The sequence below is a fragment of the Larus michahellis genome, chromosome 12, assembly GCF_964199755.1.
Source record: "Larus michahellis chromosome 12, bLarMic1.1, whole genome shotgun sequence".
Lineage (NCBI taxonomy): Eukaryota > Metazoa > Chordata > Aves > Charadriiformes > Laridae > Larus > Larus michahellis.
The window spans coordinates 14010515-14026729 of NC_133907.1; the positions used below are offsets into that span (position 1 = coordinate 14010515).

At 43.7% G+C, this 16215-nt stretch overlaps 1 protein-coding gene across 27 annotated transcripts in view; it reads right to left on the bottom strand.

The window, feature by feature from the left end:
* PTPRT (protein tyrosine phosphatase receptor type T) overlaps positions 1 to 16215 on the bottom strand; it is a 461815-nt gene that overhangs the window by 81797 nt on the left and 363803 nt on the right. For all 27 annotated transcript variants that reach the window (XM_074605564.1, XM_074605565.1, XM_074605563.1 and 24 more), the window contains exons 12-13: positions 14360 to 14633; positions 4451 to 4487 (exon numbers count right to left, since the gene is read on the bottom strand). In XM_074605564.1, the coding sequence (XP_074461665.1) occupies positions 4451 to 4487; positions 14360 to 14633 (311 nt within the window). The remainder of the gene's footprint in view (positions 1 to 4450; positions 4488 to 14359; positions 14634 to 16215) is intronic.

Below are 16215 nucleotides of genomic sequence, written 5' to 3' on the forward strand. Positions count from 1 at the left end.
AAGGAACCATTAATGAGCCCTCTGCCTTGGTTTCAATTACATTGTGAAATTAATTTAATGCACTTTAAGAATACAAGAGGTAATCGCTCTCTCTTGGTAAGAGGTTGCAATTTTCTCTAATAAAGCGTCAATATAAATATGTTACTTTAAGACAGGGAGAACAAGTAAGTTAATTCAGAAAGAATGGGACATATTAAAGCAAATGCTATCAAGGAAGCCAAATGGCAAAACTAATAAATAAACTGGCTGAACGAAAATTGTATGGCAGAGAGCTGGTAAATCGGGGTTTAATTAGAAACTTATTTTTAAAGAGTGTTTTATGCTAATGATATGCATCCAAGTGACTAATGCTGTGAAAGACGACATTACTCCAGTAATTTAATAAAGAGGAGTAGCCCATGTGAGGAGAGATGTTTATGGCTGGAAGCGGTAAGAAATCTGAGACCAATGAACTCGAAAATAAATACATACGTAGACACAAAAGGTTAATAATGCTTGTGGATTTAAAACATGCTGGCAAAGTGTGAAATGGCTACACAGACTGGACAAACGCAGACAGCTTTCTGATGGACTGGCCCAATGTCCCCACAGCAAAGGCTGCTGCTGAGTCCCTGCCACCGGCCCTCTCCACCGGCGTCAGCAAACTCTTACGGTGAGACACTGGATGGAAGGCAATGAGCTCAATGTCCTTGCCTGGGTGGGTGTCTACTGGCTCTGCTTTGGAGGCTGCACTACTGGTGTCACAACCTCCTGCTCTGAAACGCCGAAATCCCCCCCCCCCCCCCGACATTTCATAAGCCAACACTCAAAGGTTTGAGAGATCTTTCTTGCACGCACAAAATCAAGTTCATGTGAAGAGGGGCAGCAAGCAGAGAGCCATGCAGAAGAGGGTACCACGGGGGAGGGATGAGAAGCAGCTCCTGCTGAGCTGAACTGAAAAGGGGTTGACCAGAAGAGTCTATTTCTCGCTAAAAGGCAATGAGAGAAAACTGGGAGATCTCCAAAACTCTCTTTAATGGACTAAAACACTTTTTAAAGAGTTGTCTGCTTTCATTTTCTTGGTTTTGAGGCAATGGGACATACACAGCAACGTCCCTCCCAGCCTGCTGAAGTAGCGACAGTGGAACAGCCTCATGCGTCTCTCAAGTAATTAAAGCTACTCAGCGTCTGAACAGGTGCCTTGCAGCAACACCCAGGATGTGTTATAATCCCCCAGTAACACACTGCCTAACACATTTTATTGCCTAATTACTCCCACACTTCCGTTTAGTGCCCTTGTTAATCCAGTACTTCAAGAGAATACTTGCCTCGCTTAAACACGTCTCGATCCTAATCTTCCCATCATTGGTGTAAATCAGGACTCATTTCACTATCACTGATGGAGCTACTGCAGTGTCAAATGTCTGGGAACGGAAAGATTTGGCCTATATCCCAAAATGAACATTTCGTCTGGCACCTACAATGTATTTATTTTCTTGCATCAAAACAAAATATGCTTTTTCTCTGGTATCAACACAAAGCAGAGCTTTTAAGCTTTCAATGCCGAGATTAGCTCCGACTCCAAAAAAGTGTTTTTTTTCCTGACTCTTACCAAAGACACCACAGCGATATCTTTGCTAGCAGCTCTGACGGCTTCATTCAAGGCAGGCTACAGGTTCGCTCACTCTATCCTCAGAAAGACAACGATGCAAATAAAGGCAAATACAGAGCAATGGCATTAAAGATGATCAATATAATGGGTAGAGAGAAGACAGCACAGACACAGCAGGTCGCCTAGAACATCCCAGCTCAGCCCTTCATCAGGCCACAATGCAATTAGAGTCTCCTGATGTCTCTGCCCATTGCCGCACAGCCTCTTCAGGGGCTGGGATGCAGAGTGCCTGAGTCCTTCCATCCGTACGGAGTTAACGTAGGGAAGGAATTCAGCCCCATGACATATGGAAATGTGAAACTCTGGGAAAGCTCCAAACCACAGAACCACATTGTTCAGCTATTGCTCAGCTGCTCCTACCTCACAGGTGCCAGTAATGGAAGACAGTGTTAACGTTATCAAGACTACAAATTCGCTTGTGATGCTATCTTGGCTTGTGAGCTGCAGGCAACTCTGTACCTTTGAAGAGCTAAAACTGCATAAAATGAGCCACAGCTGTGCATATTCCACTGTCCTTGCTAATGGCCAGGAACAGAGAAATACAACACTGCAATTCCGAGTGAGGACAAGAGAAAAAAAACAACCAGAAGGGGTAGGGGGGGAGAATTTCCAAGGAGATTTCCATACTCCATGTAGAGAAATAAGCTGCCTATAAATCAAAACTGATATCCATTGAGACAGTGAGAATAAACACTAGAACTACCATCATTTCTTGTCTTTTTCCATTCACGTCAATCAAGAAAAATCCTAAAGAATAAGATCCCCAAAAAACAGTGGCCCTAGGCATCCTCAGGCTCTGCCGTCTCTTTAATATCTCTTATCAATTTAATATTAGTAAGAGCGCCTTTTTAAAAAGAGCCAGCATTCGGAAATAACAGGATGAGGGTGGCTTTTTGACTCTTCTTGGTGACCTACCAGGTTAATGAAAATTAAATCAGTTTGCGGAAGTCAACTCAAGGTCAAACACTTATGTGACACTTTTCTGAAGTACTCAGATCAGACAGCGCAAATCAAAAGGTCATGCAAGAATGGGACTTTTCAAGCTACGTAGGGTTTTCATTTTTCTTTGAATAGTCACAGAGCAAATGCCTTTTCTGCTACATTCTTCCACCAACTCTGGAAAAAGGAATGACTGAAACAGAAGAAGCTACAGGTTTCCAACAAGGAATTAATCCAGTTTCTCTGATCTCATGAAGAGAGCTCTAGTCATGCTCTGGCAAAACCCTGGGGAGGCTCATTTCACCCAGACTCATCTTACCCAGTCCTGCTCTTTCTCTTTCTACCACCAGAAAGCCAAAATAGGGTATCCAAAATGGTCACGTCACTACCAGCCGGAAAAAACTGAGAGGAAAGGAGGGGAGACTGAGACACACAGAATGTTTGTAACCCAGAGGAATGAATTACACGAAGATTTTACAAGGAGCTTTTAAAAAGGAAAGCAACAAGAGGGTATGGGGGAGCACCAGAGCCACAGATGAAAGGGGGAAAGGGGAGAAATGGCTCATCCTCCTTGGCTTTCAGTGGTGACACAACTGCTTACAGCCCCACCAGTTTGCACATCGGGTCTCAGCACTGAAAACAGCTGCATGGGGGGAACTTCATGCAGCACCTGCCACCCCAGAGCATGGCCTTCTGTAACAGCCTGGGGGATGTCTCCATGTAAAGGTGGAAGAAGTCCCCTTCTGCCACCCAACAACTGTTAGCTGGGGCTTCTTTGATCCCTCCCCAGCCCCTCTGTAAGTGCAGACGCACAAGTGATCAGGATAAAGCACCTAGAAATAATGAACTTCTGTTACTGCCATAAGACAGAAAGAAGTGAAAAAATGGAAAAAATGGGATGGTGCCTCAAAGAAAAAAGGGCCATAGGGTGCTGCCAATTTTTGTTCAACTCGGGAAAGACTCCATAGGCAGTAATGCAATTATTTCACATTACAGTAAAGCAGCAAGAGCACAAGATGCAACCCTGAGTTTTGGAAACAGAGAGCTACCGGCAGCATGGCCGATGGCAATTACCCCATCATTTCCTTATGGCTCATTTTGAGACTCCAACGTGTGTCTCTTTACAGCTACTCTTCTGTTTGTGTTACAAGTAAATTGGTTTCTGACACCTTTGCTGGCAAAGCAGCCCCTGGGGTGATTTTGAAGTCCTTAGAAGACTTTAAAGCAACTCTTAACTCCAAGATGGAACACGGACATTGTTATCATTGGTCCTTCAAGAGCTACACCTTGGGAAGCAACCTGGGGACCAGCGTATTGCATCTTAACAATATTTGTCTCAGGTTTGCTCAGTCTGGTCTATTTGACTTCTCAGTTTGGTCTATTCTGAAATAATTGCACTGAAAATACAGAATGTACTCTATTCTGTTGAATTATACCATGAAAATGGTGTGATTTAAGATGATGCCCTGCTGCGTTCAAGGTGAGACCTATGTGAGATCTCTTACTTATCTACTTCATACAGTGGCAGAGAGAAAAAAGTTAATAGGAAGCTTTTTCAGTGACATTCTGCCAAAAGCAAGAACAGTCCTCAGGAAAGCTGTCAACAGAAAAAGGGAAAGGAGGAACCACAGAGAGACAGATATCCTCTTTTTTAAAAAAAAATAAAATAACAGAGTCCACACATAGAGTGAAATGGTTCTGGAAATTGTTGTTTTGCCTTTGAAATCTTTCTTGGAGAAAAAAAAAAAAAAGGAAAGAAAGAGGCTTGTTCTTTGAATAGTAACTGTAATCGAGTTGTGTCACCACTGCAGCTTTTACATTACTGGCATTGTGCTTCGCAGGAAAAGGAGACCCACGTACCTTTTGTTGCCAGCCGGACACAGTTGATTTTTGTTTCCTGAAAGATAAAAAAAAAAAAAATACAGGAAAACATCAAGGTGTGTAATTTGCCCATCTGCAATAAACATAAATTCCTTTAAAAAGGTACTAAAACAAATAAAGTGTTTTTCTTGCACTTCATCTCTGAAAATACCACCAACAGTTTTAGTTGCATAAACCACTCTGTGCTAATGGACTTGCCTACAGCTGCTTCCCTACCCGTTGAGAAGTTAAGAGTGACAACATGTTTTTCCACATTCGATATGTGAGTGATGGGTCCCATGTAACTGCCTGATTAACTAATAGAATTTACCAGTTAAATGACCAGATCTGTAACAGGCAGACAAGCCTTGGGTCAGAAGTACATGCAACTGTACGTCGAATTTTCATGCACCATTACTGCAAATTTTGCAAATTGGGTGTTTATTTAAACACATGGCAAACAGACACCGAAGTAGTCATTTGAATATTTCAGCTCTCTGCTATGTACGTGAAGCAAAGCAGCACGCTGTATGGCTCGCTCTGCCAAAGCAGCTGTTCAAACGCAACCCACACCGCTGCGCGTTTCATTGAAGAGCTGGGATAAAACCCAACGCTTTTGTTCAATCCACCTCAGAGCCCGCAGAGCTGCGTGAAAAGGAATTTGGATTGGAACAGCAGAGTTGTATTTGGCTTAACTAAAAGCTCCAACTCAGCAGCCTTCTCGGGCCACCTCCGCTGAAAACATCTCTGTTCTGTTATCCCCAGCTCCTCATTCTACAGCCCTTACCGGCATGGATCGCTCCTGTCCGATGCGTGACCACTGTCCAAAATCTTAACGTCTTGCTTTGGTTGAAAGACTGACTTTGTCAGGCAGTAATCTGTAGGGCTTTCATAGAATCATAGAATTGTTGAGGTTGGAAGGGACCTTTAAGATCATCGAGTCCAACCTTTAGCCTACCCTGACAAGAGCCACTTCTAAACCATGTCCCTCAGTGCCCCATCTACCCTTTTTTTAAACACCTCCAGGGATGGTGAATCCACCACCTCCCTGGGCAACCTATTCCAATGTTTAATAACCCTTTCAGTGAAAAAATGTCTCCTAATATCTAATCTAAACCTCCCCTGACGTAACTTGAACCCGTTTCCCCTCGTCCTATCACTTGTCACCAGGGAGAAGAGGTCAGCCCCCATCTCTCTACAACCTCCTTTCAGGTAGTTGTAGAGGGTGATAAGGTCTCCCCTCAGCCTCCTCTTCTCCAGGCTAAACAACCCCAGCTCCCTCAGTCGTTCTTCATAAGGTTTGTCCTCCAGGCCCCTCACCAGCTTTGTAGCCCTTCTCTGGACACGCTCCAACACCTCAATGTCCCTCCTGTAGCGAGGGGCCCAAAACTGAACGCAGTACTCGAGGTGGGGCCTCACCAGTGCCGAGTACAGGGGGATGATCACTTCCCTAGTCATAGCACTTTATGTCTTTACATGCCCTTGTACACATCTCAGGTGTAATGAATACTGCATAAATTACCGCGGGTACCAATGCCACATTAATATGGATGCTGTCTGCGCTCCGGAAACAACAGCCCAGCAAATGCACTGCTGAGCACCCCACTCCATCCTCGAGCAATGAGACCAACACTGTGAAATTCTGAATTTGCTCTTGGAGAAAATCTCTTCCATCTGTGACAGACTCTCCTTGGCCTGAGCAGAAACACACGGTCCCGTCATCTTTCTCCTCACACTTAGGTTGCACGTAGGAATGGGATGACTGCAGGACCCACTGGGAAACGCAAGAGCGATTCCCTCTGATTTCTTTCTATGCATTCCTCAAGATATGAGTCAGCTGCACTATCTGGATATAAGTAACCCTGTGTCTAGTCTAAAAACCATAAAATATTCAGGACAAACCATCCCTTTGTTGATCTCGCCTTCAAACTCTCTTAAGGAACTCCTGGATCATCGAGGACAAATCACGTATGTCTATTAAGGACATCCTTTCCCAGCCACACAGCCCCCAGCGTGGGACTGAAGCACTGTTTATCCCAGTAAACCAGAGCCATCTCCCTCTGGTGCACTGACCCCTCTTCTCCCTCAAAACTCAACTCCCCCACACAACCTGGACAACTGTCGGCACTGCAAAGTCAACACAGCTGAACACCAGAGCTCCCCATTCATCTCCACCTCCTGTATAATCAGCTCAAATCGCCAGCTATTCTGGAAATCCAGAATCTTTATTACTAGTGATGATATATGAAGCAGGAAACCCACAGCTTTATTTTCAGAGCACGGCCTCAGCACATAATGCCGGGAATTATAAGACAGATAGATCCTGACGTAGTTTACAATCTAAGACAAGGTGACCTGGAAAATCAGCGATGAAAAATAAAATAAATAAAAAATATCAAGATAGCATTTTTGCAGCCTAAAAGTAGGCAGACACTTGCTCACATTTCGTTGTGGAAAATTTTCTTGTGTATTTATTGCTCTCTGCCAGCTCCAAAGTGCAACAAAAAGCTGGAGAAATTAGTCAATGTTGAGAAAAGAAGAGGTGAGAAAACAAACCCCAAAATCTTGTTAATGACGCTGTAACTGATCTCATTTGAACACGTGCATATTCCTGCACATTACCCTCCCACAGGGTAATTTGAGAAGACAGGATGCAGTGTCTTCTGTTTGCATCTACATCTACTAATTGCTGCATTTAGCACAGACAATCACAGTTATTAGAAGACCATGATCTGGCACTGCCAAAAGCAAGGGCGATCAATCAACAGAGGAACAAGGCATCTGGACTTCAGAACTTCATTTCAAGTTGCGTCTTCTGACAACAAAAACATAAAAGAAACCTGCACAGACACCAGACGTCCAGCTACTAGGGTTGCTTAAGTTTAAAGACCTGAATTCAGTCCATATTCTGATAAGGGCTGATTATTCCATCGATTTCCATTCATCACCTCATTGATCAACCCACTGCTCATCTCTTTGGTGTCCCATAAAAATGAAATCCCTTTCGATTTCCTCTATTTTTCTTTGATTGATGCTGAGAATTGTGAGTTTGTATGAACTTTTGTACCAAGAAGCAAAATAAATAAATAATAAATACAGTTTTCTTGTTTGGTTGGTTGGTTTTTTTCCAAAAAAAGCAGTAGAACGATTTTCCCATGATCGCGTTTGTTTTCTGAATAATACTGCTTTGGATTCAGACAAGGTACTTTCCTTCCCACAGTAAAGATGCTTCTCTTTAGCCAACAGTAAAGCAGGTAATTCTCAGGTTTATGTGAGGTAATTTACGCTGGTAATTCTCAATTATCTATCCCGATGGCTTAAGGCAACTACAAGAAAAATAATGAAATAAAGGGATAATTAAAAAAAGGTTTAGAAAAGCAAAAATATTTCCCCAAATTTCAGTCTCTGTGTTGTTTCTGAATGTTCTTTCAAATGCTGTGATACCACAGAAGTTTTAAAAGGCCTTATGTCTACAATAATCGTAATGATGACCCAAGATCCTACCTGTTCAGTATAAGGTACCTGGTTTGTATTATGGCTGAAGTGACAGGAGTAACATAAGATCGCAGTAGCGCTACTTTTTGGCTCTAGATCACTGCCAGGTTACAGCAGACGTTTTATATCCAAACACTAAGAGAACAATGTAGGCATATTTTAATCAAGATCCTGGAATAGGAACGCACTGCATGAATACGTCCTACAGCTCTTTCATTTTCATTCAACTTTCATTTTCCACCATGCACCGTATCCAGAAAGCTAACTGTGTATTACGCCCACCTACATGTTTACTAGAACATAGAATCGTAAAATGGTTCAGGTTAGAAGAGACCTTAAAGACCATCCAGTTCCACCCCCCTGCCCTGGGCAGGGACACCTCCCACCAGACCAGGTTGCTCCAAGCCCCGTCCAACCTGGCCTTGAACCCCTCCAGGGATGGGGCAGCCACAGCTTCTCTAGGCAACATGGGCCAGTGTCTCACCACCCTCACAGCAAAGAATTTCTTCCTGACATCTCATCTAAATCTCCCCTCTTTCAGTTTAAAACCATCACCCCTCATCCTATCGCTCTACTCCCTGATCCAGAGTCCCTCCCCATGTCTCCTGGAGCCCCTTTAGGGACTGGAAGGGCCTCTAAGGTCTCCCCGGAGCCTTCTCTTCTCCAGGCTGAACAGCCCCAACCCTCTCAGCCTGTCCACATACCAGAGGTGCTCCAGCCCTCGGATCATCCTTATGGCCCTCCTCTGGACCCATGCCAACAGGTCTATGTGCTTCTTGTGCTGAGGACTCCAGAGCTGTAAGTTTGTTTTCTGTAACTTCCATATGAATAAAACATGATTACGGTGTACCCTCACTCAAGGCTGAACCCCAGCTAAATTTTTAAGTCCGTGCGCCATGGACAAAGACCACACAAGGACCATATTTCGGAGCACTGGCAGTCTGTTCCTGGAAAGCAGACCCAGATCTATGGTCAGAATGAGCTGGAGACCCTCTGAAGAGAACCCAGATTGTGCTGAGGAGCTGTGGAAGCCCCTCTCCACCAACACAGCTCATGCACACTGACTTGCAACAACACACCATGAGCTTGTTTTAGCATCCCTCTGAATTATCAGATTCTTTTTAAACATTCTTTTAATACCATTTGTTTCTTTTTCAAAGCAAGGGAGCTGATGCTGTCTACTAATTATTTACGTTCCTGAACGCACATTTCACTGAAGTACACTGGATGATAACAAGTTCTGCCTCTGTCTCTTTAGTGTTTGTATGGGAACAATTTTCTGCAGAAAAGGGCTATGAGGGCAGCAGGACATATGTTTATGCGACAGCTGCATCTTCACAACCTAAAAGGGCAAATGATTTTTTTTTTTCTTTTCCTTTAAAATGACAGCTTGCTGTTTACAGACTACAAACAACAATAAAAGCGGCAGAGTTTTTTCATCCATCTGTTTTCACACCCGCCATTTTTGCTTTCCTTTACTATTATTATGACTTTGCAGTAGTTAGACAGCGCATGCCTTGTCTGAAGAACCACCTGCCAGCACCAGTGAGACCTGCTGTCCCCAGACAGTTCAGGGCTGCCCTGCAACAGGCACGGTTTCATCAGGCAGCCCCGACTGGGGACCGGCAATGTGACCTTCTGCTGGTGCACAGACAAGACAAGAAATGACCACTCTCCCACTTGGCCTCAGTTTCCACTTTAGTTCCCCACGTCCCAGAGCTACACACTGACCATGTTCGTTGGCGACCTGCTTCACACAGGATAGAAGCTGTGGTTCTGTCTGCCAAACATCTTAAGGAATTATTTTTTTCGTCCTTAACAAATTTTGCCTATGTTCAGGGGAGCTCTAGATCGTGTGTCTCTTTTTTATCCCACTGAAGCTAACCGGTTTCTCTCTTTAAAATTAATCACGTGCCTATGTCTGTGCAGGGTCAATGGACTCCCCTGTAATTTCTATTGCCGGCTTAAGGTCCTAGTTCTCAGACAGACTAAGCAAAACTTAATATTGCCTTCCAGTTATCAGCTATTTTTAGTATCCGTGTAATTTGGACAAGGGAGGTCTAACAATGTGGTTACGGCTTTTATTATTTACAATAGAAAGTTATTGCAACGGTATTGCAAGTTAATCACTGAATACCCACACCTCTCAGCCTCTCAAACGGGAGGCAGACCGCAGGAGGATTTTATTTACTACCCAGAAAACGCTCAGATCTACATACCCTGGCCCAAGATGGCCAACCAGATGTAGAACAGGCGCTTACGAAGAGTGCAGTGCTTCCACAGCTGCTTTATTTCTGCCCCAGCAGCTCCAACATGAGATTAAGAAGGAGTAAACCTAAGTGGAGAAAACCGTACACCTGAAATCCTACTGAACACACAGCTCCTCAAAGCTGTTTAAGAGTTCACAGAAGCAATGCAGGCACCTTGGTGCCACTTCATTTTTCAGAACACAGCTCGCACCGAGAACCTTGCTGTTTTTTTCATGGGCCATCTCCACAGGGATGAATGCCACCTCTCTGCTGGCAGCTCTATCCACACCTCCAAAATGTCCCAGAAGAAGAATGTTGTGTACGGTGAGTAGACCTGTCAGCATGTAGAAATCCAGCCTGAAGTCCCCTGATAATAATGAACTGCCTGATTGTGCATGTAGTACAAGTCATTAGAGAGGAAAAAAAAAAATCAATAAAAATCTCTGTAGAGTCTATCATTCCCTCAAAAATAATATTCGCATCGATTCCTGTGGTGCTACTTTTCACAATTCGGGCCTGAAAACATCATTCACCTGTTGGACCACCAGGCTGCTGGCAGCACCCCCCCACACGACTCCCGCCGCGTTACAAAGGCTCCTGCCTCATCTCCCATTTAGAGGAAAAATGGCCAAGAGTTATTGATAGCAACCGGGCCATTACAGGTTTCATTTTAACTCGATGAGGTAAGATGCAAGTGCAGGAAGGATTTTTAGGAAGCTCTGGTTTCTCAGCTGCTCAAAAATTCCGGCAGGTTTCACACAGCAGTCAAAGAATTCTCCCCATCCGAGGGTGTTACTAGATCACTAACCAGAGACTGTCACCTTCAACGACCCAGATAAAGAACTTGGGGACAATAAAAACTCCAACATTTACCTTTGATGATTAAGTCAGTGTAAGGATAGGAGAGTATAAGGAGTGTCACGGTGTTGCCACCCTGGCCTCACCTTTCCGAGGGATTAACGCTGCAAGAGCTGGTGTTTTAAGGGGGTTGAGCTCAGGGGGGGTTCTCAGACAAGGAGAACGTCATGCCCTGTCAGGCAGCCATCTGCAGCTGGTGGCACCGCGACAACCAGCAACCATCAGCTCGCTACCTGGATGGCTGCGACAGCGTGTGTAGAGATCCTACCAGAGCAGAGCGAAGCCAGTTGTCCGTTCTTCCTGTGTCACCTCTTCTGCTAACTGCTTCTAACAATTAAACAGTAACTAACGGTGCTTCTCACCCCCGCAGTTCCAAAGCCTGCAGCTTCTGGTTCCTTTTTCTCTTCCCACCCCCTGCCCTGCCTTACTTCAAACTCTGACACATTTCAGCTCAGCATCTGGCTTTCAGCAGTCCCTATGACGGAAATTCACACAATTTGGAAGCGTTTTGTATAACGAAGCTGAAAACCATTCTGTTTCACGCGTGTTCTATTTAGACCCCTGTCTGGAAGCAGCACCACACTGACCAAACTTCATGCAACTGGTCACAGAAAAGAATTCAGCCAGCGACAGCGATCTCATTCAAACTCTCAAACAACAAGTACAACATTGCACAAGAGAAGGCAGAAAAGCTCGCGATCTGGTTTCGCAGCAATTTGCCACACTTGTTTTGCATCCAGCTGCTAATTACATTCCTTTCACTGTAACAATCGTGGCTAATGGTTGCAGAGCAGACGAGAACACCAAACGCGCACAACCCTCCACGTACAGAGGAGCTGAAACAATGCAGAACTCCTACAGCACTTCTACCTCCTCCTCATCAAGTTTTTTTGACCAAATACAGAATGTTTCTTCAAATTAAGCTCTCCCCAGAGCCCCACATTTCCAAAGGAAGATGTTCTGGTTCACTGCAGAAAGGTTTCTCATTGCAGGTTCCAGGTGTGGAAAGAAGTTTCATCATTCCACAACTGTCAGTGATTAATGAAACTATAGAATATCCTAATTAAAAAAATGAGTGGCAATGTTAAGTTTTTCATGTGCAAGGGAACATAAGGCTATATTTTAATTGAGCTAAATTGTTACTGTTCCAGATTTTTTGCAGATGGGCATTATCAAAAGCGCCACATTGCAGCCGTAATTATTCGTAGGCTTTACGAAGCCCAGTCAAAGCTGCTCGGGTTATAGACATAAGTGAAAACATAGAAATCTTAAATACAAATTATACCTGTAAACAAAACTTATAATTTACAGCTGCAAAAGACGGGATGAAAATCAAACCCTAATGCTTGAAATGTGGGGCTTAAGGATTTTATCCACAAACAAAAACTATCACGGTTACTTCTTTGAAGATCCATATTCCACTCTTGGATATTTCCTCTATATTTTTTCCCATAGCACTGCACTTCCAGGATATATAAGCACATACCGCACCAATAGAAATTATTAAAACAAGAGGCAATTTCTTACTCAAATAGGAATTTGTTTTGTCTGGCAGGATACTTCTCACGCTTTCACAAACTGGGCCTTGTTGCATACAGATTCTTTTAATTAATTAAGCTTAAAAAGTCCTTTAGAGTCCTGTGTCCCTATTAGGACAGCCCACGCAAGTCATCCTTTTTTGAGTCCTTATCACCTCGTATGTGGAGAGTGTGATGCAACCTGTCAGCTACAGAGATCCAGAAAAAGCAGGAACCACACATTAGCGCTGCCTTAATCCAGAACGCCAAGGGAAGCCTACACTTCCAGTCATACAACCCATTTATGGCATATTATATTGTACTTAAGCAAATAAAGTTTTTTCTTCCCTGGGGATCCATTCACTGGCAATTAACTATCACACAAGGGGGAACTAACTAGGCACTGAGAGACATATACATATATTTCACAATTTCCTTTATAAAGGCAAATCCAAAATTGAATTAACTGAGCACTACTGGAAGGAAACTCTACCGACTAGAAAGGAAACCAAGGTGAAAAACAGTGTTGAAGAGATTTGTGCATGTCAGGCACACAGCGGAATCTCTGCAGGAGAATGGTGATAAACGAAGGCAGTAAAACACCAAGATATGTTGTGAACATGCACTGGCATTGCCAGGCTGTTGAACGATGTATGGTCCTCTGTGACGTGCAGCTGCATTTTGGGTATAAAAGACACTATCCCAAGTGGAGACCAAAGCCTACACCATTCACCTTTGATTGATTTTTCTAATTTTGCTCTTTCAGAGGTGATGTCTTAGAGAATTTACCTATGTTAAAGTCAGATTCACGAAAGCACCGGCAACTGTGTTAATAACACACTCGGCTACCCAACTTCTTGATGCCATGTTAATGCTCTAAGACTCTTCCTGAAGCCAGAGTGTCAAATTGTATCATGTTACGTGATAACAAAAAACAATTAGGACAGTCAAAGGGGAGGAAGGCAAATGACTGCTTAGACTGCATCTAGCCTGCACGCTGTTAGCTGAACAGACCTGAAACAGGGAAGGTAAAAGAGCAGGTCATGAACTATTCTAGGCTGGAATAGAAGAACAGAAGAGGGAAAAACAGACCTTCACTTTTCCTGTGACGGGATCTGCTGGGGCATTATGTGTACGTCATTTGAGTCTGAGAATAGTGCAGACTGTGTTTCCTGCGCTGTCTTCATTTTAAACTTGATATCACAGAGTAAGTTAATGTAAAAATATAGCCCAGGGTATTCAAAAGGAGTAAGACAGACATGCGCATAGTCCCCCCCTGCAGTATGAGTTCCTCAAGCTGAAAATTCCAACCATAAGTACTCCATCATGATGTGACCAAATGCAAACTACAATGCAATCCAGCGCCATAGCTTTTGGGTAGTTCTCATCTCCTAATGCCTTCTCCAAAACCGCAAGCACTGTGAACTGGAGACTATCACGATACTGCAGTTACACCTTTTAAAAGCACAATAGCCCCTACTCTGACATTCATGCATATGCAAGGAAAAAAAAACCAAAACAAATTGTAAGCAATTAATTTTGCAAATCACGTGCCAACGTGTGTCTTTACATAGTTCTGGCTCCCCAACAGGTTTCTCACTGGATCTGGGCCTTAGAGACTTAAGTGAAAGAAAACTACTGGCATGTTTAATTTTCATCAAATTTCTGGAAGGGGGTAGCAATGAGGAACAGTTAAAGTGGCATCCGATGGAGAAGGAAGGAGAAAGATGGGGAGGAGAGACAGAGGTGGTCATATGTACAGATACAACTTTAATTTTCTCTGTACTTACTCCATTTGCCTTGCTAAGAGCCTGGAAGTAAATGCTGTAGCTTTTCAGGGGAGAAAGTGGAGCGTTCCAGTAGCCGTTGTAGGTTTTGTTGTCACCCACTGTGAAAGGCTGTGTGACGGGCAGGTTGATGGGTTTCAGCTCGGCTGCAAAGTAGTGTGGGGAGTCAAGACTGGAAGCGTTCTTGTAGCTCACTGGGACAGAGAAGCATTCAATGATGTCTGCAGCTCTCCGTGCTTTCTGCAGCTTCTCCTCCTTGACAACAAGTTGATAGACACTAGGAGGGAGAGAGGAAGGTAAGATTAGACCCCAAGAGCCTTAAATATCAAGAATATTTCCAACAATAAAAGGAAAAGACAACGTAAGAAAAACACCGCGAGGGCATCACAGCAAAGACCGTTCTTGGCACCCAGTAACAGTGGCCACATATGTTACTATGCGGGCAAGATGTCGAACTCTTGCTCTGTTGATTTAGTTGACTTAATCAAGGTACACCTTGATGAAAGTCAGAATAGATTTCAATCATGTCACACTTTGGGAAAAAGACTAAATAATAAAATATCCAGTCTATAATGAATTTATAACGTACTGAATATTAGAAAGTAGGTGCTTCCTTTTTCAGCCACCAAGTTGAAACATGAATTGTTTGCTTGGGTCAAGCAGTGATCACGGTAGAGGAGAGCATTAGCAGGTGGCAATGGCATCAGATCCCTTTTGCAATAGTTTCAGGGTGCCAGAACCAGTTTAGAACAGAAAGATTCTCAATTCCTCTAAGAAAGTAACTTTTTTTGGCCCTCCCTCACACCTCTTTTTGAGATATATCCTGTGACGAAGAGTTCTGTAACATTAATTCCTGATGGCAAGTCTCCTCCTACCTGCCATCACCGCAAGGCTGGGTTATATACTCAGCAGGTGGCTTTACAGCTCTCCCAATTCACTTTTGTTTCAGGAAACAAAAACAACAACAACTCTTCATATTCTTTCCAACTCTATGAAACGTTAATCCTTTTCAATTCCCGCTAAGCTTTTGGCCTCTATGATGGGTAGACATAGTGCTTAGAGATATGGTTTAGTGATGGTTTTTGTCAGAGTTAGGTTGATGGTTGGACTAGCTGATCCGAGGTCCCTTCCAACCTCGGCAATTCTGTGATTCTATGATATGTAACGGTGATCTTGTTATTTCTAGCTTACTATTTCAGGCTGGAGGAGGTTGCAAGGTATTCAAATGCACTCTGCTTATTTTTTTTTTTCCCTCAGGCAGTTAACAAAGCCCTAAGTTCAATGCTGCTACAGCCGAGGCAGGTTTACTGTCTGCTTAACACCGCTCACCCATTTGACAAAGAAAGATACCGCTGCAGTCATTTTACTTTTTGTCAGGATATTCACATGTGCTGCCCTCACCTGCCTGTGTGAGCCCGGTCCTTTGTTTAGTTAGACAGGGGAGATCGATTAAAAGATGGGAAACAGCCAGCAGTGTATCATTCTCCCGGCTTTCACAGGCTCATTGTTGCAGAAAGATTGGTCTGAAAAATTTCTAGCATAGCAATAGCTCATCAATGCTGCTGTGGGAAGTGAATTTCTGGCACTTTCAAGCTGGAGTGAAACAAAACCCAGCTCGTGCTTTTGAATTCACTGTTTTTTCAGGTCTGTGGGTATCTGGCAGACTCACTGTTAACGACGAGGCGGTCAGCGAATCACTTGGAAATCATTTGGCTCCCACTGCTCAACACAAAACCAACTAATTTTTACAAGACCAATTTATGAATTACTTAGTACCGAAGTCATCCTCGCGCAGGATGCTACTAACGTTTGCTAATGCAGCAGGAGCACCCACCAGATGTACGGATTGCAGCCTCTAA